This window comes from Lepus europaeus, chromosome 21, assembly GCF_033115175.1.
Source record: "Lepus europaeus isolate LE1 chromosome 21, mLepTim1.pri, whole genome shotgun sequence".
Classification (NCBI taxonomy): domain Eukaryota; kingdom Metazoa; phylum Chordata; class Mammalia; order Lagomorpha; family Leporidae; genus Lepus; species Lepus europaeus.
In genome coordinates, this window is record NC_084847.1 from 25,417,699 (window position 1) to 25,439,821 (window position 22,123).

General features: G+C 49.4%; 1 protein-coding gene and 2 non-coding genes across 4 annotated transcripts in view; 2 read left to right on the forward strand and 1 right to left on the reverse strand.

Moving 5' to 3' along the window:
• Positions 1 to 22,123, forward strand: part of SRCAP (Snf2 related CREBBP activator protein) — a 48,157-nt gene that overhangs the window by 11,827 nt on the left and 14,207 nt on the right. Inside the window, exons 7-25 of one of the 2 annotated variants that reach the window (XM_062179677.1) lie at positions 1,458 to 1,680; positions 1,796 to 2,070; positions 4,662 to 4,755; positions 4,875 to 4,964; positions 5,903 to 6,091; positions 6,177 to 6,511; positions 6,605 to 6,782; positions 7,443 to 7,579; positions 7,802 to 7,971; positions 8,094 to 8,286; positions 11,594 to 11,730; positions 11,818 to 12,004; positions 15,048 to 15,217; positions 15,607 to 15,872; positions 16,071 to 16,358; positions 16,874 to 17,038; positions 17,310 to 17,495; positions 17,714 to 17,980; positions 18,338 to 19,839. In XM_062179677.1, the coding sequence (XP_062035661.1) occupies positions 1,458 to 1,680; positions 1,796 to 2,070; positions 4,662 to 4,755; positions 4,875 to 4,964; positions 5,903 to 6,091; positions 6,177 to 6,511; positions 6,605 to 6,782; positions 7,443 to 7,579; positions 7,802 to 7,971; positions 8,094 to 8,286; positions 11,594 to 11,730; positions 11,818 to 12,004; positions 15,048 to 15,217; positions 15,607 to 15,872; positions 16,071 to 16,358; positions 16,874 to 17,038; positions 17,310 to 17,495; positions 17,714 to 17,980; positions 18,338 to 19,839 (5,052 nt within the window). The remainder of the gene's footprint in view (positions 1 to 1,457; positions 1,681 to 1,795; positions 2,071 to 4,661; positions 4,756 to 4,874; positions 4,965 to 5,902; positions 6,092 to 6,176; positions 6,512 to 6,604; positions 6,783 to 7,442; positions 7,580 to 7,801; positions 7,972 to 8,093; positions 8,287 to 11,593; positions 11,731 to 11,817; positions 12,005 to 15,047; positions 15,218 to 15,606; positions 15,873 to 16,070; positions 16,359 to 16,873; positions 17,039 to 17,309; positions 17,496 to 17,713; positions 17,981 to 18,337; positions 19,840 to 22,123) is intronic. The other variant, XM_062179676.1, reaches the window with a different exon arrangement.
• LOC133751144 (small nucleolar RNA SNORA30/SNORA37 family) lies at positions 4,451 to 4,578 on the forward strand. Its single transcript, XR_009864777.1, has one exon. It is a non-coding gene; the product is annotated as a small nucleolar RNA SNORA30/SNORA37 family (small nucleolar RNA).
• Positions 10,101 to 10,208, reverse strand: LOC133751151 (small nucleolar RNA U13). The gene has a single exon (XR_009864783.1). It is a non-coding gene; the product is annotated as a small nucleolar RNA U13 (small nucleolar RNA).

Sequence of the window (22,123 nt, forward strand, 5' to 3'; positions counted from 1 at the left end):
TGGTTCACCCCCTAAATACCTGCAGCAGACAGGGTGAGCCAGTCTGAAGCCAGGAAGCAGGAACTCAATTTAGGGCTCCCATATGGGTGACAGGGACGCAAGTACTTGAGCTATGAGCTGCCACTTCAGGGTGTACATTAAGAAGCTGACATCAGAAGCAGAGCTGGGAGTTAATCCCAGGTACTCTGGTATGGGATGTGGGCATCATAAGTGGTCTTTCTCTCTCTCTCTCTCTCTCTCTCTCTTTTTTTTTTTTTTTTTTTTTTTTTTAAGATTTATTATTTGAGACAGAGTCACAGAGAGAGGGAGAGACAGAAGGAGGTCTTCCATTCACTGGTTCACTCCCCAAATGGCCACAATGGCAAGAGCTGGGCTAATCCCGTGCCAGGAGTTTCCTCTGGGTCTCCCACATGGGTGCAGGGGCCCAACCAAGCACTTGGGCCATCTTCCACTGCTTTCCCAGGTTATTGGCAGGGAGCTGGATCACAAGTGGAGCAGCTGGGACTTGAGCTGGTACCTGTATGGGATGCCGGCACCTCAGGTGGAGGCTTAACCTACTATGCCACAGCACTGGCCGCCTACAAGTTTTCTGTCAACCATCCTATATTTCTGGGTTTCACATATTTTCAACTTGTGGCTGTTTGGCTCTGTAGATGTGAAACCCCACTTCAGACGGCTTGCTTTCTTTAAGATCTATTTTATTTATTGAAAGAGTGATAGAGAAAGAGAAGAGACAGAGATCTTCCATCTGCTGGTTCATTCCCCAAATAGCCATGATGGTCAGGGCTGGACCAGGCTGAAGCCAAGAGCTCCGTCTGGGTTTCCCAATGGGTGACAGGGTCCCAAGTGCTTGGGCCATCTTCTGCCTTTTCAAGCACATTAGTTGGTATCTCGATTGGAGGTGGAGCAGCCAGGGCTCTAACTAGTGTTCTGATATGGGATGCCAGCATTGTGGATTGTGGCTTCATATGCCACAGGCTGGTCCCCAGTTTTGTTTTGTACATCCTTGACTTTTTTTTTCCTGCTAGGGGTGCTTCTCTCCTGTTTGGCACGTGGGGGTACCTGTTTATTTTACCCTTTAGCTCTGAATGCAGTGGTCGGGCTTTCCCGCTGCCTGCTGCTGAGCTGGCTCTTCTCTGTCTGTGCTCCCCTGTGCTTTCCTCAGAAGCACGCTATCACACTCTTGAGGTTGTTTAACCCTTCCTTCCTGATACCCCAGCCCAGAGAGCCTGGCAAAGGCCTCCCTAAACCTTAGGTGACAAAATGCATAGTTTTTTTTTTTTTTAAAGGTTTAATTTTTTATTTGAAAGTGTTACAGAGAGTGAAGGAGAAATAGAGATTTCCATTCATACGGGCTCATGTGGGATGCTGGCATTGCAGGCACCATCTTAATCCTCTGTGCAGCATTGCCGGCTCTAGTGAATGATTACTGTGATGACGAGACATAACTCTGGCAGGTGGTGCAATTCAAGCAACAGTCGCGACTTGAGGAAAAGCGCAAAAAAGCCTTGGATCTGCACCTGGACTTCATTGTTGGGCAAACTGAAAAATACTCGGACCTTCTGTCGCAGAGCCTCAACCAGCCTCTGCCCCCCAGCAAAGCTTGTTCTTCTCCTTGCCTTGGCTCTTCCTCAGCTGCCTCCAGTCCTCCACACCCGGCTTCCCGGCTGGATGAGGAAGGTGTGTGTTCTCTTTGGTCCTGTTACTTGTCCCCATGTACCCTTTCCAGAGCTGAAAAACCCACCCTGTGGCTTGCAGGGCCCGTGGACTTTGTGACCTTGTTCTCCTGCTATAGATGGGGACTTCCAACCCCAAGAGGAGGAAGAGGATGATGAGGAGACGATTGAGGTTGAAGAACAACAGGAAGGCAATGATGCAGAGACCCAGAGGCGTGAGATTGAGCTGCTTCGACGTGAGGGAGAACTGCCATTGGAAGAGCTGCTGCGCTCGCTCCCGCCTCAGCTGCTGGGAGGGCCTTCCAGCCCCTCCCGAACCCCCTCATCTCATGATAGTGACACCCAGGATGGACCTGAGGAAGGTGGTGAAGGAGAACCCGTTCAAGAGTTGGAGGTATAGGCAGGGGTGGCGGGGAGGGTTCCAAGTGGGAGCAGAGGACGAGGTTCAGCGTCCCAAGTACTGGGCTGTGAGGCTGGTTGTGGTTTCTAGGCATCCTCCCTCGTTGAGGGCAACAGGGCTCTCACTTGAAATGGCTTGAAGAATGTGGGCTTGGAGCAAGTTGTAGCCTGCAGATGGCAGAATTTCCAGTGCTGTAGTGGAAGAGTATATTGGACCCTTGAGGTGGCTGTGTGGTCTTTTTTTCTTTCTTTTATTTATTTTTTGAGGTTTTTATTTATTTATTGGAAAGGTGGAGTTACAGAGAGGCAGAGGCAGAGATGTGGGTGCAGGGGCCCAAGCATGTGGGCCCTCTTTGGCTGCTTTTCCTGGGCACATAGCAGGGAGCTTGATCAGAAGTGGAGCAGCCTGTCTTCCAGTGGGCGCCCATATGTGATGCTGACGCTGTAGGTAGAGGCTTTACCTGCTATGCCACAATACTGGCCCCAGAAAGACGTTTTGAAAATATAATGGTCAAACGTTTTGCAAACTTAATAAAAACTATAATCTCTTTGATTCAAGAAACACCAGAACCACAAGGGGTTCTGAATATGAATAAAACTATTAACAAGACATATCATAATTAAATAGTTCAAAACCAATGATAAAATCTTTTAAAAAATTATTTATTTACTTATTTATTTATTTAAAAGAGTTACAGAAGGAGAGGCAGAGAGAGAGAGGTCTTCCATCTGCTGGTTCACTCCCCAATTGGCCGCAACAGCTGGAGCTGTTGTGGTCTGAAGCCAGGAGCCAGGAGCTTCTTCTGGGTCTCCCACACGGGTGCAGGGGCCCAAGGACCTGGGCCATCTTCTACTTTCTCAGGCCACAGCAGAGAACTGGATCAGAAGTGGAGCCCCTGGGGCTCGAGCTGGCACCCATATGGGATGCCAACACCACAAGCGGCAGCTTTACCTGCTGCACCCTAGCGCCAGCCCCATTGTGTGGGACTTGAGAAAATATTCTTGCCACTTCTGTGAAATGGCCTTGGTAGTTTCCTTACTGGCTTATGAGATTGGGAGCTGGGATGTTAACTTGAAAACTTTTCAAGACCTAAGTGCTGTTTCTGTATTTTTTTTTTTTTTTTAAGATTTTTGTTTCTTTTTTATTTGAAAGGTAGAGTGACAGATTGAGAAAACATTTTCTTCCATCCATTGGTTCACTGCTCCTGAATGGTCACTATGGCCAGGCCTGGACCATGCAAAATGCAGGAGCCCAGAACTCCATCCCGGTCTCCTACATGGGTGGCAGGGGTCCAAGCTCTTTAGGGCATCTTCTGCTGCTTTCCCAGCAGCCAGGACTTGAACTTGCTGCTCCGGTATGGGAGATGGACTCAATCCACTGCGGTAATGCTGATCCCGGTTTATAGATAGTTTAAGTGGGGATTGTGTTTTCCTTCTCTTTTTTTATTTGTAAATTGTATATTTATGTGTTTGAAAGGTGGAGGGTCTGGAAGTGGGGAAAGAGTTCTCATCCACTTGTTTACACTCGACATGACCTGAAACAGCTGCTTCTGGGTCAGGCTGTAGTCAGTAGCCTAGAGCGCCATCTGTGTCTCCCATGAGGCTTGCAGGGACTCAAGTACTTGCATTATCTGCTGCCTCCCAGGGTGTGCATTAACAGGATCAGGAGTAGAGCTGGGACTCCACCCTAAGCTCTCTGATAATGGGGTATGGGCATCCAAAGTGGAAACTTAACAACTGTTTAAAATGCCTGTTCTTTGAGCTTTTCTTAATAAAAGTCTTTATAAACCTGTGGTGCAGTGGGTTAAGCTGCCACCTGCAGCACCAACATCCCATATAGGCACCAGTTTGAATCCGAGCTGCTTTGCTTCTGATCCACCTCACTGCTGATGTACCTGGGAAGGCAGTGAAGATGGCCCAAGTCCTTGGGTCCATACCACCCATGTGGGAGACCTGGATGGAATTCCTGGCTCCTGGCTACAGTCTGGCTCAAACCTGACCATTGCAGCCATTTGGGGAGTGAACTAGCAGATGGAAGAGTTTTGTCTCCCCTTATTTTGTCATTGTCATTTTCATATTTAAAATTCATTTGAAAGAGAGAGACAGAATGAGAGCTCTTCTATCCACTGATTCACTCCCCAAATGGCTGCAATAGCTGGGGCTGGGTGAGGCTGAATCCAGAAGCCTAGAACTCCATCCAGGTCTCCTACATGGGTGGCAGGGACCAAAGTCCTTGGGCCTTCTTCCATTACCTTCCCAGGTACATTAGCAGGAACCTAATTGGAAGTAAAGTAGCCAGTGCTTTGATGTGCAATGCCAGTGTGATAAGGCTGTCGCTTAACCTGCTGTGGCTGTGTGGCAGTACTGATCCTCTGTTAGCACTTTCACAGGTCCTCTCCTAGGCAGTGGAGCCAGGATTTGGTAGCTGGTGCTGAGAGAAAACCCTTGATTGTATCTTTGCCCTGGACTCTACCAGTGGCAGTTGACACTCAATGGGACAGAGACCATTCTGTGATGTGTTATTCAATATTATTTCTTTCTCCTGTTCCAACCTAAGACTCTCCCTTTTCATTGTCTGCCATTCAGGTGAAGGCTCCTCCTTCTTCTGTCACACAGCGCAATAAGCAACCTTGGCATCCAGATGAAGATGATGAAGAGTTTACCGCCAATGAGGATGAAGGTAAGCCCTGCTCTCTCTATTCTGTAGCCTGTTACCCCTTGAGTTAATTGTCTGGACCTGACCTTTCATGGTTTCCTGTGTCTGTATCTCCATTGATCCCGCTTCGTTCTCTTTCCTAGCGGAGGATGAAGAGGACACCATAGCAGCTGAGGAGCAGCTGGAAGGGGAGGTTGATCACGCCATGGAGCTGAGCGAGTTGGCTCGAGAAGGTGATACTCACCAGACCATTTACCGAACTTCTGGTTGGCGTCTCCTTTGTGCAGGTTGTCAGGCGGCATAGAGATGAATGGGGCATTGTTTTTTTTACACTCCCCTGGTGGAACTCCAGCTGTAACGACAAAGTCAGACTGATAAATGATAGGTGACAAGTAGGGAGTGACAAGTGCCGGCCGTAGCGGCCACTTGGGGGGTGAACCAGCAGAAGGAAGACCTTTCTCTCTGTCTCTCTCTCACTGTCTAACTCTGCCTGTCAAGGAACAAAAAAGTGCTCATGATGGAAGTTTGAACAGAGTGCTGTGGGAACTCAGTGGAGGGAGGAGCCATTTTAAGAGGATGCTGGTGGCCGGCGCCGTGGCTTAATAGGCTAATCCTCTGCCTTGCGGCGCCGGCACACCGGGTTCTAGTCCCGGTCGGGGCGCTGGATTCTATTCCGGTTGCCCCTTTTCCAGGCCAGCTCTCTGCTATGGCCCAGGAGTGCAGTGGAGGGTGGGCCCTGCACCTGCATGGGAGACCAGGAGAAGCACCTGGCTCCTGGCTCCTGATCAGCACGAATCACTGGCCGCAGCGGCCATTGGAGGGTGAACCAACGGCAAAAAGGAAGACCCTTCTCTCTGTCTCCCTCTCTCTCACTATCCACCCTGCCTGCCAAAAAAAAAAAAAAAGATGTTGGTGCTGTTTGATCTGAACCTTGGATGTGAGGTTCACCAGGGTGATAATGTTCTGAGCAGAAGGCTGCTCCAGTGGTTCTAGCCCACATTATGGGCTTTGACTTTGTAGCTGCTACTGAGAGTAAACTGCTTTGCATCCCCTCAGACCTGGGTCTAGCAATGTCTTCAGAGACCTATGTAAAATGAACTGGCACCACTCAGACCTCCCCTTCTCCTCTGTCTGGAAGCAAGCGGAAGTTTCTCCTTCATCCCTTCTCCAGGTGAGCTCTCTGTGGAGGAGCTGCTGCAGCAATATGCAGGAGCCTATGCCTCTGACGCCTCTGTCCCCGGCTCAGAGAGCAGTGACGAGGAAGAGGAAGAGGACATTGAGGTCAACAGCTCCGAGTGTGAAGCAGAGGGAGTCATGGAGACTGAAGAGGCTGCTCAGGATGAGTCCAGCAGTCCGTCAGGTGAATGTGCGCTCACGAGGCAGGGACAGGGAGGGCAGGCCTTGGCGGAGCCAGTGCTGAGTCTAAGAAGGGTCTCCTGCTTTAGACTCTGCAGAGGACCAGAGTGAGGAGGAGGAGGATGAGCAGTCGGAGGAGGAAGAATCGAGCGGGAGTTCAGAATCGGAGGAGTCTGAGTCCGATGAGTCTGAGGATGCCCAGTCGCAGAGCCAAGCGGATGCGGAGGAGGAGGAGGAGGAGGAGGAGGATTTTGGGGTGGAGTACCTGCTTGCCCGGGACGAAGAGCAGAGTGAGGCAGATGGGGGCAGTGGACCTCCCACCCCAGGGCCCGCCACCACTCTGGGCCCTAAGAAAGAAATTACAGACATTGCTGCAGCAGCTGAAAGTCTACAGCCCAAGGGTTATACCTTGGCCACTACCCAGGTATATCTGAGACCTTCCTCATTTCTTGACTTTGCCATTTCCCGGTGACAGGTACCTCAATTCCACTGTGACACCTCTTTTCCTCCCTGTCAGGTGAAGACACCTATCCCCCTGCTCTTGCGGGGCCAGCTCCGTGAGTATCAGCACATTGGGCTGGACTGGCTGGTTACTATGTATGAGAAGAAGCTTAACGGCATTCTCGCTGATGAGATGGGGCTGGGGAAGACCATTCAGACCATCTCCCTGCTTGCCCACTTGGCCTGTGAGAAAGGTAACTGGGCAGGGCCTTTCCTTTGAGCCCTCTTGGCCAGCTTTCTGAGAACTTACTTAGTGGTAGCTTCAGCTGTAGAAAAGTGAAATATTTACTATTTTTTGGGAAAAAAATTATTTTATTTGAAAGAATACTAGAGAGAGGGGGAGAGACAGAGAAAGAGATCTTTCATCTCTTGGGCCATCTGCTGCTTTCCCAGGCTCATGAGTAGGGAGCTGGATCAGTATTGGAGTAGGCAGACTTCAACTGTTTTTGAAAGAGTGACAAAGAGAGGGAAAGAGAGCTCTTAGATCTATCAGTTTACTTCTGAAATGGCTGTGTCGGCCAGGTCTGTGCCAGGCTGTAACCAGGAGCCAGGAATTCTGTACTGGTTTCCCATGGGGTGGCAGGGGTCCAGAGACCCAGGCCATTCCCTGCTTTGCCAGGTGTGTTAGCAGGAAACTGGAATCGAATTAGCACTCTGATAATGGGATGCTGGTATCATAGGCGGCAGTTTAACATGCTGCACCATGACACTGGCTCTGATGTTTACCCTGTTGTTGCTATTTTAGTAGCGTGGGTGCTGGTATTAGGAAGGACCATTAGGAGGGCGTGGTCAGGGCTAGATCTGAGGAACCGGAGCCACATTTCCTTACTATTTTTCATTCTTTTGCTAAACAGGTAACTGGGGTCCCCATTTAATAATTGTTCCCACCAGCGTGATGTTGAACTGGGAGATGGAGTTGAAACGTTGGTGCCCCAGCTTTAAAATCCTCACTTATTATGGAGCCCAGAAAGAGAGAAAGCTCAAACGACAGGTTCGATCTTCCACGTGGCCATTTTCCCCTCACCAGTGCCTCCTCTATTTTTCAGCCCTTTCATCAGCAGTGTTCCTTTCTCTCTTTTATTGCCCCATTCTTCTGCTGGTACTTCATTTCTTCCAGCCTGATTTTCTGTCCCTTGACACCCTTGACATCTGCTGTCTTTGCCCTTGTTCTTTTCATCATGCTATTGGCTGCTTTCTCTTTTTGATCCCTCAGGGCTGGACCAAGCCCAATGCCTTCCACGTGTGTATCACATCTTACAAGCTGGTGCTGCAGGACCACCAGGCATTCCGCCGCAAGAACTGGCGCTATCTCATTCTGGATGAGGCTCAGAACATCAAGAACTTCAAGTCGCAGCGCTGGCAGTCACTGCTTAACTTTAACAGGTATAGAGGGGATGGAAGTGTTGACCGGAAGATGGAGATCCTGGGTTGAGGAATGTCTCAAGGATGTGTGGAAGGTTGGGAACTTGCTGACCATTCTCCTGGTTCGCTCTGTCTCTCTGCAGCCAGAGGCGCCTGCTCCTGACAGGAACTCCCTTGCAGAACAGCCTCATGGAGCTGTGGTCCTTGATGCACTTTTTGATGCCTCATGTCTTCCAGTCTCATCGCGAGTTCAAGGAATGGTTCTCTAACCCCCTGACTGGCATGATTGAGGGCAGCCAAGAGTACAATGAAGGTCTAGTCAAACGCCTCCACAAGGTAGGGCCCGCAGCAGTGTGTTGGGAGTTCAGAACAGCAGAGGACTCAGGGCAATGCTTAGTAAACACTTGGGTAGGAGGAAGTCGGTGCTTAATCCAGGTGTCTCAGTGTTCCAGGGACTAACCAGTTCCCCAGTGGATTGACTTCACTTTGGTCATTCTTCTTGTTTTCTTTTTTTTTTTTTTTTTTTTTTTAAGATTTATTTATTTATTTGAAAGCAGAGTTACACAGAAGAGAGGTAGAGAGAGAGGTCTTCCATCCGATGGTTCACTCCCCAGTTGGCTGTAATAGCCGGAGTTGTGCCAATCCGAAGCCAGGAGCTAGGAGCTTCTTCTGGGTCTCCCATGTGGGTGCAGGGGTCCAAGGACTTAGGCCATCTTCCACTGCTTTCTCAGGCCATAGCAGAGAGCTGGAATGGAAGTGGAGGAGACTCGAACTGGCGCCTATATGGGATGCTGGCGCTTCAGGCCAGGGTGTTAACCTGCTGAGCCCCTCCTTGTTTTCTTTTATGATGTTTTCATCCCTGTTTTCTTTGAATAGAACTAAATAGCAGCGAGTTCTTGCTTGTATTTCTCTTTATCTGGGTTTCTTCAATTTCTTATTTTTGGTTTGTTTGTGTGCTCTATCCCTGCCCTTCACACAGGGAGGGTAGATGGTCATCCTTGGGTCCTCCTTTGCCTAGCTTTCAAATAACTTTCCAGCGTTCTGATCTTTACTTTTTGTCTTTTCAATCTGTCTCACAGGCATACTCATTCTGAGGGCTTTGACTGTTTCCTATGTGATAATGATTCCCCAATTTGTATTTTTAATCTTTTAATTGTTTTTAAAGATTTATTTGAAATGCAGAGTTTGGGGGTTTGGGAGGGAGATACCTTCCATCTACTGGTTCACTCCCCAGATGGCCCCAACAGCCAGGGCTGGTCCAGGCTAGAGTGAGGAGCTTCATCTGGGTCTCCCACATGAGTGCAGAGGCCCAAGGACTATGGGCCATCTTTCTCTGCTTCCCCAAGAACATTAGCAGGGAGCTGGATCGAAAGTAGAGCAGCTGGGACTCTAACTGGTGCCCATATTGGATGCTGGTGCTGCAGGCTGGGGCTTTAACCCTCTGTGCCACAACGCTGGCCCCCAGTCCTTTGATTTTCTAGATGCCTTGACCTATATTTAAATTTATGACTTGATATCCTCAAGTGAAAGTTCCTCTTGAATTAAATCAGTTCTAAGGCAGGTATGTCTCCTTAAAACCTGTTGTCACCACCCCATCTTTGTCAGTGACACCATCATTTGGTAAGCCAAGCAAAAAGTCCGAAGTATTCCTTAACTACTCTCCCTTCACTTACCTCCCTTCTTTCACTTTTGTGTCACTATAGACATTCATGGTAATGTCCTATTAAATTTCATATTTTGAGATTACAGATTTTTTTTTTTTTTTTTTTGTAAATATTTGTTTTTGTTTGAAAGGCAGAGTTACAGAGAGAGAAAGAGAGATCTTGCATTCACATCCTCTGATTCACTTCCCAAATGGCTGCATGGCCAAGTCTGGGCCAGGCTGAAGTCAGGAACCAGGAGCTTCTTCCAGGTCTGCCAAGTGGGTGTAGGGGCCCAAGCACTTGGGCCACCCTCCATAGCTTTCTCAGGTGCCATTAGCAGGGAGCTGGAATAGAAGCGGAGCAGCCAAGATTTGAACTGACTCCCATATGGGATGCCCACACTGCAGGTGCTGGCTTTACCTGACAGGCTACAGTGCTGGCCCCAGGTTACAGATTTGTTTTTGGTTTTCTATCCTTTCTTTTTTTTTTTTTCCTTTTTTTTTCCTTTTTCACGTCAGGTCATGTGCCGGCATGGTAACAAGGTTTAGAGGGAGGCACATCTCACAAAGCTGTGTGAGCAACCCAGTCATCACACTTATGAACCACAAAAAGGATCCATTTTCTATCCTTTCTTTCTTTCTTTTTTTTTTTTCCTGACAGGCAGAGTGGATAGTGAGAGAGACAGAGAGAAAGGTCTTCCTTTTTGCTGTTGGTTCACCCTCCAATGGCCGCTGTGGACGGCGATTCGTGCTGATCCGAAGGCAGGAGCCAGGCACTCCTCCCGGTCTCCCATGCTAGTGCAGGGCCCAAGCACTTGGGCCATCCTCCACTGCCCTCCCGGGCCATAGTAGAGAGCTGGCCTGGAAGAGGGGCAACCGGGATAGAATCCAGCGCCCCAACCGGGACTAGAACCCAGTGTGCCGGCGCTGCTAGGCGGAGGATTAGCCTGTTAAGCCACGGCGCCGGCCCGTTTTCTATCCTTTCAAGGCTGCAGGTTTTTTCTCTGCTTCTCTCCTGGATTTATTTTTGTAATCCTGGAAACTTACACATACTCTTTTTTATTTTTTTTTAAGATTCATTTATTGGGCTTTTGCTGTGGCATACCAGGTAAGGCCTCTCTGCCTGCAGTGCTAGCATCCCATATGGGCCTGGTTCGAGTCCTGGATAGTCCACTTTAAATTCAACTCTCTGCTGTGGCCTGGGAAAACAGTAGAAGATGGCCCAAGTCCTTGGGCCCCTGGACCTACGTGGGAGACCTGAAGGAAGCTCCTGGCTCTGGGCTTCAGATCGACCCAGCTCTGGCTGTTGCAGCCATTTGGTAAGTGAACCAGTGGATGGAAAGCTTCTCTCTCTACCTGTCTCTGTAACTCTGCCTTTCAAATAAAATAACATTAAAAAAAAAAAAATTGATTGATTTGAAAGGCAGAATCACAGAGAGGGAAAAAGTGAGCAGTCTTCCATCTGCTGGTTCACTGCCCAAATAGCTGCAATGGCCAGGGCTGAGCCAGGCGAAAGCCAAGAGTTTTCGTCTCCCACACGGGTGCAGGGGCCCAGGGACTTTGGCCATCTTCCACTGCTTTCCCAGGCCATTAGTATCAGAAGTGTCGCAGGCAGGACTTGAACCAGCTCCCATAGCAGATGCTGGCATTGCAGGTGGCAGCTTAATCCACTACATCACAGCACTGGCCCCAGCACACACTTTCCAAAATGTAGTTTCTCTCTCCAGCGTATTAGCTGATCTGGGCTCAGTGCTGCTTTCTGTCACTTTGTAGGTTGTGCTGTTGTTATCCTTGTGTCTGACTCCTTTAGCAGACAGTTCCCTGAGAGGAGGGCTTGCATCTCTGTGCGGTTGGTGTCTGGCATACTGCTTGACTCCATGAGTGTTTGCTGACGGACTAACCCAGCATTCTACTGGGTGTCAGGCCAAGACTCAGCTAGAGGGGGTAGGCTGGGGCTTAGTGGCCACTCTTCTCGTTCAGCCTCCTCCCATTTGCTTTTAGGTTTTGCGACCTTTTCTGCTGCGCCGAGTTAAAGTGGATGTTGAGAAGCAGATGCCTAAAAAGTACGAGCACGTTATCCGCTGCCGGCTCTCCAAACGCCAGCGCTGTCTCTATGATGACTTCATGGCGCAGACGACGTAAGGGAGGGGTGAGAGGTCTTGGAATCCCATATTAGAGTGCACGTGACTGTCACCATGTCTCATTCATTTTTCTTCTCTTCCCAGAACTAAGGAGACACTAGCTACAGGCCATTTCATGAGTGTCATCAACATTTTGATGCAGCTGCGAAAAGTTTGCAATCATCCAAATCTGTTTGATCCTCGACCTGTTACCTCCCCCTTTATCACCCCAGGCATCTGCTTCAGCACCGCCTCTCTGGTGCTGAGGGCTACTGATGTCCACCCTCTTCAGGTAAGTAGTTCCTCACAAGGCTGTTTACTCTGTACCGACCCTGTGTCTCTTTGGTTAGGCTGGGATTTGACTTTTGCATCTGTACTACTTCCCTCATTTCCAGTGCTTAGTCCAGTTCCTCTTGTTTCATAATTTTCTAGCAGGTGGCTTTTGGCAAGTTTATTAACCCCTAACTTGGCTGACTCTTTCTTGCCTGTCAAAACAGTGACTGTAAGGCCTACTCTGATCTGTGAATTGAGTTGATAATTTTGGAAATGCTGAGACCTACATTTGGCATATTTATAGATACTTTGTAAATAATTGTTTTTCTTAACTCTTTCCCTCTTTTTGACTATGCCTCCAATTTTTTTAAATTACAGTGAAATACATGTACAAATTTCACATTTTAATGAGTTTTGTGTGTGTAGTCCACTAGCATTAAGTATGTTCACATTATTACGCACCTGTCACCATCATGTATCACCAGCACTTCTGTCATCTTCCACTTGGAAACTCCATGCCTGTTAAAAATCTCCCTTCCAGCACAGTACTGGGATCCAGCAGTCTACTTTTCTGTCTCTGAATTGAACTGCTTTCAGTACTTTTGTTAATGGAATCATGAAGTACTTATCTTTATAAAAAGTGCATATCATTAGAAAACTATGTATGGATTTCAATTTTTTTTCACCAAAATAGGTTTATCTTTTTTTTTTTTAACGATTTATTTATTTATTTGAAAGGCAGCGTTACTGAGGCAGAAGCAGGGGGTTGTACTTTCATCCACTGGTCCACTCCCCAAATGGCCTCAATAGCTGGAGCTGGGCTGATCGGAAGCCAGAAGCCAGGAGCTTCTTCTGGGTCTCCCATGCGAGTGCAGGGGACCAAGGACTTGGGCCATCTTCCATTGCTTTCTCAGGCCATTGCAGAGAGCTTGATCGGAAGTGGAGCAGCCAGGACTTGAAGCAGCACCCATATAGGATGCAGGCACTGCAGGTGGAGGCTTTATCCGTTATGCCACAGTGCCGGCCCCTGTTTCATTTCAATATGAAGTTTTGATTTTTTTTTTTAAGATTTTTTTTTTTTTTATTTGAAAGAGTTACAAAAGAGAGATAGAGCCAGAGAGAGAAAGAGGTCTTCCATTCCATTGGTTCACTCCCCAAATGACTGCAGCGGCAGGAGCTGAGCAGATCCAAAGCCAGGAGCTTCTTCTGGGTCTCCCACATGGGTGCAGGGGCCCAAGGACTTGGGCCATCTTCTACTGCTTTCTCAGGCTATAGCAGAGAGCTGGATCAGAGGAGGAGCAGCTGGGACTCTTAACTGGTGCATATATGGGATGCTGGTGCTGCAGGCTGGAGCTTTAACCCATTGCTCCACAGTGCTCACCCTGATTTTTTTTTTTTTTTTTTTAAATTTTGACAGGCAGAGTGGACAGTGAGAGAGACAGAGAGAAAGGTCTTCCTTTTGCCATTGGTTCACCCTCCAATGGCCGCCATGGCCAGCGCACTGCACTGATCCGAAGGCAGGAGGCAGGTGCTTCTCCTGGTCTCCCATGCGGGTGCAGAGCCCAAGGACTTGGGCCATCCTCCACTGCACTCCCTGGCCATAGCAGAGAGCTGGCCTGGAAGAGGGGCAACGTGGACAGAATCCGGTGCCCTGACCAGGACTAGAACCTGGTGTGCCGGCGCCGCAAGGCGGAGGATTAGCCTGTTGAGCCACGACGCCGGCCTGATTTTTTTTTTTTTTAAGATTTTTTAAAAATTATGTATTTGAAAAGCAGAGTGACATAAAGAGAAAGAGAGAAAAAGGTCTGTCTGTTGGCTCAGATGGCTGCAGCCAGGAGCCCAGGAATTCCATTTGTGTTTCCCATGGGTGCAGGGGCCTGAGTACTTGGCTGTCTTCTGCTGCTTCCCCAGGTGCATTAGCTAGCACCAGGCTGCATTGGAAGTGGAGCAGTCGGGACGCAAAACCAGTGCTCCAGAAATCAGATGTGGGCACTGCAGGTTATGGCTTAACTGTTGTGCCACAATGCTGACCCCTTATGTTTGTGGGGGTTTTTGCTTTTTTTATTTTTTATTTTTATTTGAGGGACAAAGAGAAGAACCTTCTATTTGATGGTTCTTTTTGAGATGTCCACAACAGCATGGGCTGGCCAGGCAGCTAAGTCTGGGAGCTTGGAACTCAATAATCTGGATCTTTCATGACCTGGACAGAGAACCAACTACCTGAGCTGTCATCTGTTCCCTGTTCGGAAGGCAGACTGATCAGGGAGTCGGAATTGGAAGCAGAGCTGGAGCTGGACCCCAGGCACTCCAGTTGGAGATACGCGCTTTTCAGATACCTGCTCCTAAACTTTTAATCCCAGTTTTTCACAAACTTTTGGAACTGTTGCATATGTCACACTTTGCTTATCCTTTTATTTATTGATGGACACTTGGATTGTTGTCAACTTACGAGTAATGCCGCTGTGAACTTGGGGTGTGTAAATACTGCTTCCTGTTTGGGTATAGATCCACAGTAAAATCACTCTGTTATATGCTTTGTATTGCTTATGTTTTGAGGAACAACCAAAACGTTTTCCCTAGTAGCTGTATGTTTTTACATTCCCACGAGCAGTGCACAGGTTCTGGTTTCTCTGCATACTGGCCTAAGGATGTGTTTTTGGTAATTGCCATGTTAATGAGTATCTCATTGTGGTTTTGATTTGTGTATCTTTCACTAATAACGTTGAGCCTTTTCATATACTTATTGGGCATTTGTGTATCTTCTTTGGAGACCTGTCTATTCAAGGCCTTGCTGATTTTTAAAAATCAGGTAATTTGGTTCAGTTGTTGAGTTATAGTAGTTAAGCCCTTATCAGATACATGGTTTGTAAATATTTCAGCCCATTCTGTGGGTTGCATTCTCACTCAGTTGATAATGTCCATCGGTGTGCAAATGTTTAAATTTTAGTGTATCCCTGTTTATCCTTTTTTCTTTTATTACCTGTGCTTTTAGTGTCATATCCAAGAAATCATTCTCAAATCGGCCTCTGTGACAGTTTGCTTTGTATTCCTTCTTGTGGCAGCGGATAGACATGGGTCGGTTTGACCTCATTGGCCTGGAGGGTCGTGTTTCTCGATACGAGGCTGACACATTTCTGCCCCGGCACCGCCTCTCCCGCCGGGTCCTGCTAGAGGTGGCTACTGCTCCTGATCCCCCACCCCGGCCCAAGCCCGTCAAGATGAAGGTTAACAGGTACCAGGACTGAGGCCTGAAGGGATGGATTCTTAGGAAGAGTGGCTCTAGCTGGCTGGAGAGGATGGGAGTGTGGGGAAAAGCCGGAGGCCTAGGCTGGAATGTTGATAAGGGATAGGTGCAACGTGCTGCGGGGAGTTGGTGGAGAGAGTAATTGGGAGAGGCCCCTGTGTTTGTCATGGGATGTTCCCACCCCCCTGCCTCTCCCACAGTCTCTCTCCTTGGTGCTTTCTGATGATCTTGGGTTTCTTTCCGTCATTTTTCTTCGAGTCTATTTTCTTTCCTCTCTTTGTTTTTATGATCTCCGTCTGACTCATGTTCTTTGTTTCATTTCCTCCTTATTTTCCTTCCCTCTTTATTCCTTTGATTTTTTTTTTTTTTTCTCATAGGATGTTGCAGCCTGTCCCCAAGCAAGAAGGCCGTACAGTGGTGGTGGTGAATAGTCCACGGACGCCCGTAGGCCCTGTCCCCATCCGACCCCCTCCAGGCCCTGAGCTCTCAGCTCAGCCCACCCCTGGCCCAAGTCCCCCAGTGCTGCCAGCACCACTGATGGTGTCAGCCCCACCTGCTGGACCCCCACTTATTCCTGCACCGCGGACCCCTGGTCCTGTTCTCTTGCCTCCACTGCAGCCAAACAGTGGTCCTCTCCCTCAGGGTGAGTTGAAAGTGGTGATGGGTAGTGCCCAAAAAAGTCATTCAGACTGGGGAAGAAATAATGAAATTAACGGTTTGAGGAGCGGGGCTGGGGACAAGGACCTGGTGTTTGATGGATTGCTAGAGAATGTGGAGGCTTCTGGGACCAGGCTTAGATTAGTCAGGGTGTGTCTGACAGGTGTTCGCTCTGTGTCTGCAGTGTTGCCATCCCCCCTGGGGGTCCTGAGTGGGACCTCGAGGCCTCCGACACCAAGTCTGTCCCTGAAGCCAGCCCCGCCTGCCCCAGTTCGCCTGAGTCCAGCCCCACCCCCAGGCTCCTCTAGCCTGTTGAAGCCCCTGACTGTACCACCAGGCTACACTTTCCCTCCTGCTGCTGCAACTACCACCTCTGCCACCAGCGTGACTGCTGCCACCACAGCAGTGCCAGCTCCAGCTCCTGCCCCACAGCGCCTCATCCTGTCTCCTGATATGCAGGCTCGTCTGCCCTGTAAGTTCCCAGGGCTCTCTAGTGAGGGACTGGAGATGGGAGGAAGGCTTGTTCCTGTGCTAGGGATCTGGAAGAGAAAAGCTTAGGAACATGATAGGTTCAAAGTTTAGGCAGCTAACAGATATTAGGTATTTTGCCAGACCCTGGTAAGTCATATTTAAGAGCCCTAAGGAAGTCGGCTGGGGAGATGACACGTGGATGAGTAACTAAGGGTCAACCTAGACCTAGTGACAGCTGGTTCAGTCATCTTGGAGAAGAAGATCCGCATGGAGCAGGAGGTGGCAGCTAGCTCGGTCTGGTAACAGGCCCTTAGAGGGTGTTAAGCTGGCTAAGTAGACCATGAAGTGGAGAGTAGTATCTACGGTGCGTGAGAAGCCGAGAGGCTGAGTGTTTGGGGATGTGGGAAGTTGTGGGAAGGACCTGGAGGAACTGGTAAGGGCTGTGTGCTGCGTGTGGGTCTGTGAAGCGTTGAGCAGCTTGAGCCCTGTGTACAGTAAAGCCTTCTCTGTTTGTAGCAGGTGAAGTGGTCAGCATCGGGCAGTTGGCCTCACTGGCGCAGCGTCCAGTGGCTAGTGCAGGTGGAAGCAAACCTCTCACCTTCCAAATCCAGGGCAACAAGCTGACTTTGACTGGTGCCCAGGTGCGCCAGCTTGCTGTGGGGCAGCCCCGCCCGCTGCAAAGTAGGTAAAACCCACCCCCTGTCCTGCCTTTTTCCTCCTCCTCCCCTGTCCCCTTGTTTTTGTGGCTCTTTTTAGATGTCAGCCTCGTGTTCCTTTCCCTAGCTTTCGGTGGGTGGGACCGAGGGGAGTGGGCAGAGGGTGTTTCTTGATGGAGAAGAGGTCATTTCAGAGTTAATCCCTCTCTGTTCTTTCCCTCTCCTCTTGCCATTGCCTCTGCCCTCCTCCGGCTGATAGCTGCTTCTCTCTCTCTTTCTCTCTTCCCTTAACCCAGGGAATGTGGTGCATCTCGTGTCAGCAGGGGGGCAGCACCACCTCATCAGCCAGCCTGCCCATGTGGCCCTCATCCAGGCCGTCGCCCCGACCCCTGGCCCCACCCCTGTCTCTGTGCTGCCTTCTTCGACCCCCAGCACCACCCCCGCCCCCACAGGCCTCAGCCTTCCGCTTGCTGCTAACCAGGGTGAGGCTCCTGGCCTTCCTACTTACTTAGCCCTTGCTGGCCTTGTCTCTCTAGGCGTGTGCTGGGCTACTGTCTGTCTAGCCTTCCCTCTTGTGTTGTTTTCCCTTGCCAGTATCTCCAGTATCTGTCTGCCACCCTCTCCTACCCCTGGATTTCTTCCATCCTTTGGGTCTCTTGTTTCTTTTCTACTTTCCCCTCAATGTAGCTTCCTCTTACAGTGCCACCCACCATGGTGAATAATACAGGCGTGGTGAAGATTGTAGTGAGACAGGCCCCTCGGGATGGACTGACTGCTGTTCCTCCATTGGCCCCAGCACCCCGGCCTCCGAGTTCTGGGCTTCCAGCTGTGTTGACTCCACGCTCCACATTAACCCCTGGCCGCCTTCCCTCACCTACTCTGGGTCCTGCCCGGTCTCCCATTCCCACGACCACTCTGGTGAGGCCTCTTCTCAAGCTGGTCCATGGTTCTTCGCCTGAAGTCAGTGGTGAGTCCAGGTGTTGGAGGCCAGGAAATTTTTGTCAGGAGTGTAGATGAGATGGGGTGGCCTTCAAGGTTTCTTAGTGACATTGGATCCTTTCGTTATCAACATACTGCCTTGATTTTGCAGTAGTCCCCAGAACTGGGCTACTACTTAAGCTGTGACCCAGTTCCAAGCATGTGTTGGCACCTTGGAGGGGAAGAATGTTGTGTTGACAAATTCCTTGGATTTTTTTTACTTCATGTTGTGAGAATGATGGCTTCCTAGGAAACAGGTTGCTTGGGGCCTCAGGGGAAGAGTGGGACAGGGTAGTAGAAAGATCAAGAGCAGAATTCTGAGCTAACTTGTCTTCTGTCTCCACAGCTTCAGCACCCGGAGCTGCTCCCTTGACCATCTCTTCTCCGCTCCATGTGCCATCCTCACTCCCTGGGTCAGCCTCTTCTCCCATGCCAATTCCCAACTCCTCTCCCCTTGCTAGTTCTGTGCCCTCGACAGTCCCAGTCCCAGTGTCATCGGCACTCCCCATCTCTGTCCCCACCACGCTTCCCGCCTCGACTCCGCTAACCATCCCCATCTCAGCCCCCTTGCCTGTTTCGGCATCGGGTCCAGCTCTTTTGACCAATGTGACTCCAACACTGGCACCAGTTGTCTCCGCGGCGCCTGGACCTCCCTCTTTGGCACCAGCTGCAGCTTCTCCGTCAGCGTCAGCCTTGACTCTAGGTTTGGCCACAGCTCCGTCCCTGTCCCCATCTCAGACACCTAGTCACCCTGTGTTGTTGGCTCCCACCTCTCCACATGTTGCAGGGTTGAGCTCAGCTGTGGCCCCGGCGTGCTCACCTGTCCTGCTGCCAGCTTCAGCTTTGGCCAGTCCTTTCCCAGCAGCGCCAAATCCAGCTCCAGCCCAGGCTTCCCTTCTGGCTCCAGCACCTTCTGCATCTCAGGCTTTGGCCACCCCTCTGGCTCCCATGGCGGCTCCACAGACAGCAGTCCTGGCTCCTCCAGCTCCTTCTCTGGCTCCTTTTCCAGTCCTGGCTCCATCACCAGGTCCTGCTCCCATCCTGGCTCCATCACAGACTCCGGTTCCAGTTGTGGCTCCATCATCTACTGCAGGAACCCCTTTAGCTTCAGCTTCTTCACTGGTGCCAACCTCAACTCCTATGTTGGCTCCGTCATCATCAACTCAAACCATGGTACCAGCCCCAGTTCCATCACCTCTCCCAAGCCCAGCTTCTACGCAGACACTGGCCCTAGCTCCGGCTTTAGCATCCACTCTTGGTGGCTCGTCTCCATCTCAGACACTTTCTTTGGGCATGGGGAACCCCCAGGGGCCCTTTCCAACTCAGACATTGTCATTGACTCCAGCATCATCCTTGGTACCAACTCCAGCCCAGACACTGTCTTTGGCACCAGGACCAGCACTAGGTCCAACACAGACGCTGTCTTTGGCTCCAGCAGCGCCTCTGGCTCCAGCTTCTCCAATGGGCCCGGCCCCGGCTCACACGCTGACTTTGGCTCCGGCATCATCATCTGCTTCACTCCTGGCCCCAGCTTCAGTACAGACACTGACCCTGAGCCCTGCCCCGGTTCCAGTGCCCACCCTGGGCCCAGCTGCAGCTCAGACTCTGGCACTGGCCCCAGCGTCAACACAGGCCCCAGCTTCCCAGGCATCTTCCCTCGTCGTTTCGGCATCTGGCGGCTCCCCCTTGCCTGTCACCATGGTATCCCGACTGCCTGTTCCCAAGGATGAGCCTGAAACACTGACTTTGCGCTCTGGTCCCCCCAGCCCTCCCTCCACTGCTACCTCGTTCAGTGGCCCCCGGCCTCGACGCCAGCCCCCCCCACCACCTCGTTCCCCTTTCTATCTGGTAAGTTGTACTTCCTCACAGGAGAGGGCACTGGAACTTGAGTTTCTCTGGAGTGTTGGTAGATCGGAATGGAATGTTTCTTGGCACATTACAAAGCCTGGTGCTATGGACCAAGTACTCAAGGGACAGTTGGACAAGTTCCTTTTTTTCCCTGAGCCTATACTGTCCTGTGCAAAATGGGAATAATTTGTGTTTTGCCTTCCCCATGGTTAATTAAGGGCTGAATGTGCTTTAGAAATAGGAATCGCTGATGGACTCAAGGTGCTCTTGTTACCAGTGGTCTGTGTGAGTCTTGCTTACTCTTCTGAATGTTGGCATGTATTGCCTCATTTTACAGATGAGGTGACTGGCCCACTAGATGTTCTGAAAGTTACATAATTTGTGAGGACACAGATGTGCTCCTGTTCCCCAAAAGAGGCAGTCCTCAGAAATGGAAAGGTGTTCTCAGTTGCTGAAACCATCACCATTACCAAGTATTAAACTCCAGTGGACTGATGGACACCATAAATGTGCCTTCCTGGGATCATGAGTCTCTGACCTTGACAGTCACCTCTTACTAGTTTTTGTCTCCATAGTGATAAGTGGGCAAAAAAATAACTTTGTTCCCTGTTCTTTCATGAGTTTTCTGCTGGCCATTTTCCTCTACGTTACATGTGATTTCATGTGTATATGAATAAGTTGAACTCATCTCTCAGCTTAGAGCTTAGTGCAGGAATTATAAGAAAGGCCCAGTGAGCCCCTCCTGCCCCTCTGTCGTCCTTGTGTTATCAAAACCACTGCTTAAATTTTGCTTCAACCCAACTTCACCACCATCTGTCAGTGCCACTGGCTCTGTGTTTGGTCTTTTCCAGACACTGCCAGGTTGGCCCTGGTTGATGATAAATAGTGGGGAGAGGCCGTGGTCTGTTCAATTGTGATTTTTCTCTGTAGTTTGGTACAGGTTGAACGTCCTTAATCTAAAATCCTAAATGCTTCAAAATCTGTAACTTTTTGCGAGCCAACCTGATGCTCAAAAAATTACATAGTGTATAATAATCTGGATTTCAGAGTTCTGGATTAGCATTGCTCAGCAGAGTGAAGTCTGTGCAAATGTTGCATATTGAAAAAAATGAAACCACGGCCTCTCTAAAATCCAAAAAACAGCGGTTCCAAGCATTTTAGTTATAGGATATTAAAGCTGTCGTAGGTGTTTGCCACTTTTCTTAAACAATATGATGTATAAATTTACATATCATACAACTCACCCTACTGATAGCGTACAATTGGTGACTTTTTAGTGTATTCATAAGGGTGGGCCTTCAGCCTAATGGCTAAGGTGCCTGCTGTGAGTTCAGTTCCTAGCTGCAGCTCTTGATTCCAGCTTCCTTGGAAGCTCAAATAATTAAGTTCCTTCCACCCATGTTGGAGATCTGGATTGAATTCCCGTTGCCTGGCTTCAGTCCAGCCCTCCTATATGTGTATATGTACATATATATACACATAAAATCTATCCAGAGAGTTGTGCAACCATCACTACAATAAATTTTAGAACCTTTCCATGGGCCCAAAGAGAAACCCAGCATCTTTTAGCCATCACCCCCTTTGCCCTTGATCACTGTTAGCCCTAGACAACCTATTTTCTCTGTGTAGATTTGCCTATGGGTTCTGCAAAAATTCATGGAAAATGCATATCCTGAAAAACCAAATGGGTTTCAAGTTTTCTGTAGCCAGATAAACTTTTTAATTCCGTTTCTCATGAATTTTTTTTTTTTTTTTAAGATTTATTTATTTATTTGAAAGGCAGAGTTACAGAGAGGTCTTCCATCCGCTGGTTCACTCCCCAAATGACCACAACAGCCAGAGCTGAGCCAATCTGAAGCCAGGAGCTTCTCAGTCTCCCAAGGGAGTACAGTGGCCCAAGGACTTGGGCCATCTTCTACTGCTTTCCCAGGCCAAAACAGAAAGCTGGATTGGAAATGGAGCAGCTGGGACTCGAACTGGCATCTATATGAGATGCAGGCACTGCAGGCGGTGGCTTTACCTGCTACGCCACAGCGCTGGCCCCTCCCATGAACTTTTTCAAGTTCTCTTTTATGTTGTCCTTATGATTGAATTTCAGTTAGCATGTTTTTGAGGTTCAGTAGTGTTACAGCATATGTCAGTACTTTATTTCTTTGTTGTTGAATAATTTTCCATTGTGGATAGACCACATTTTATGTATCTGCTGGTCAGCTGATGGAGACATTCGTGTTGTTTCTACTCTTTGGCTGTTCTGAATAATGATGCTATGAACATTTCACATATA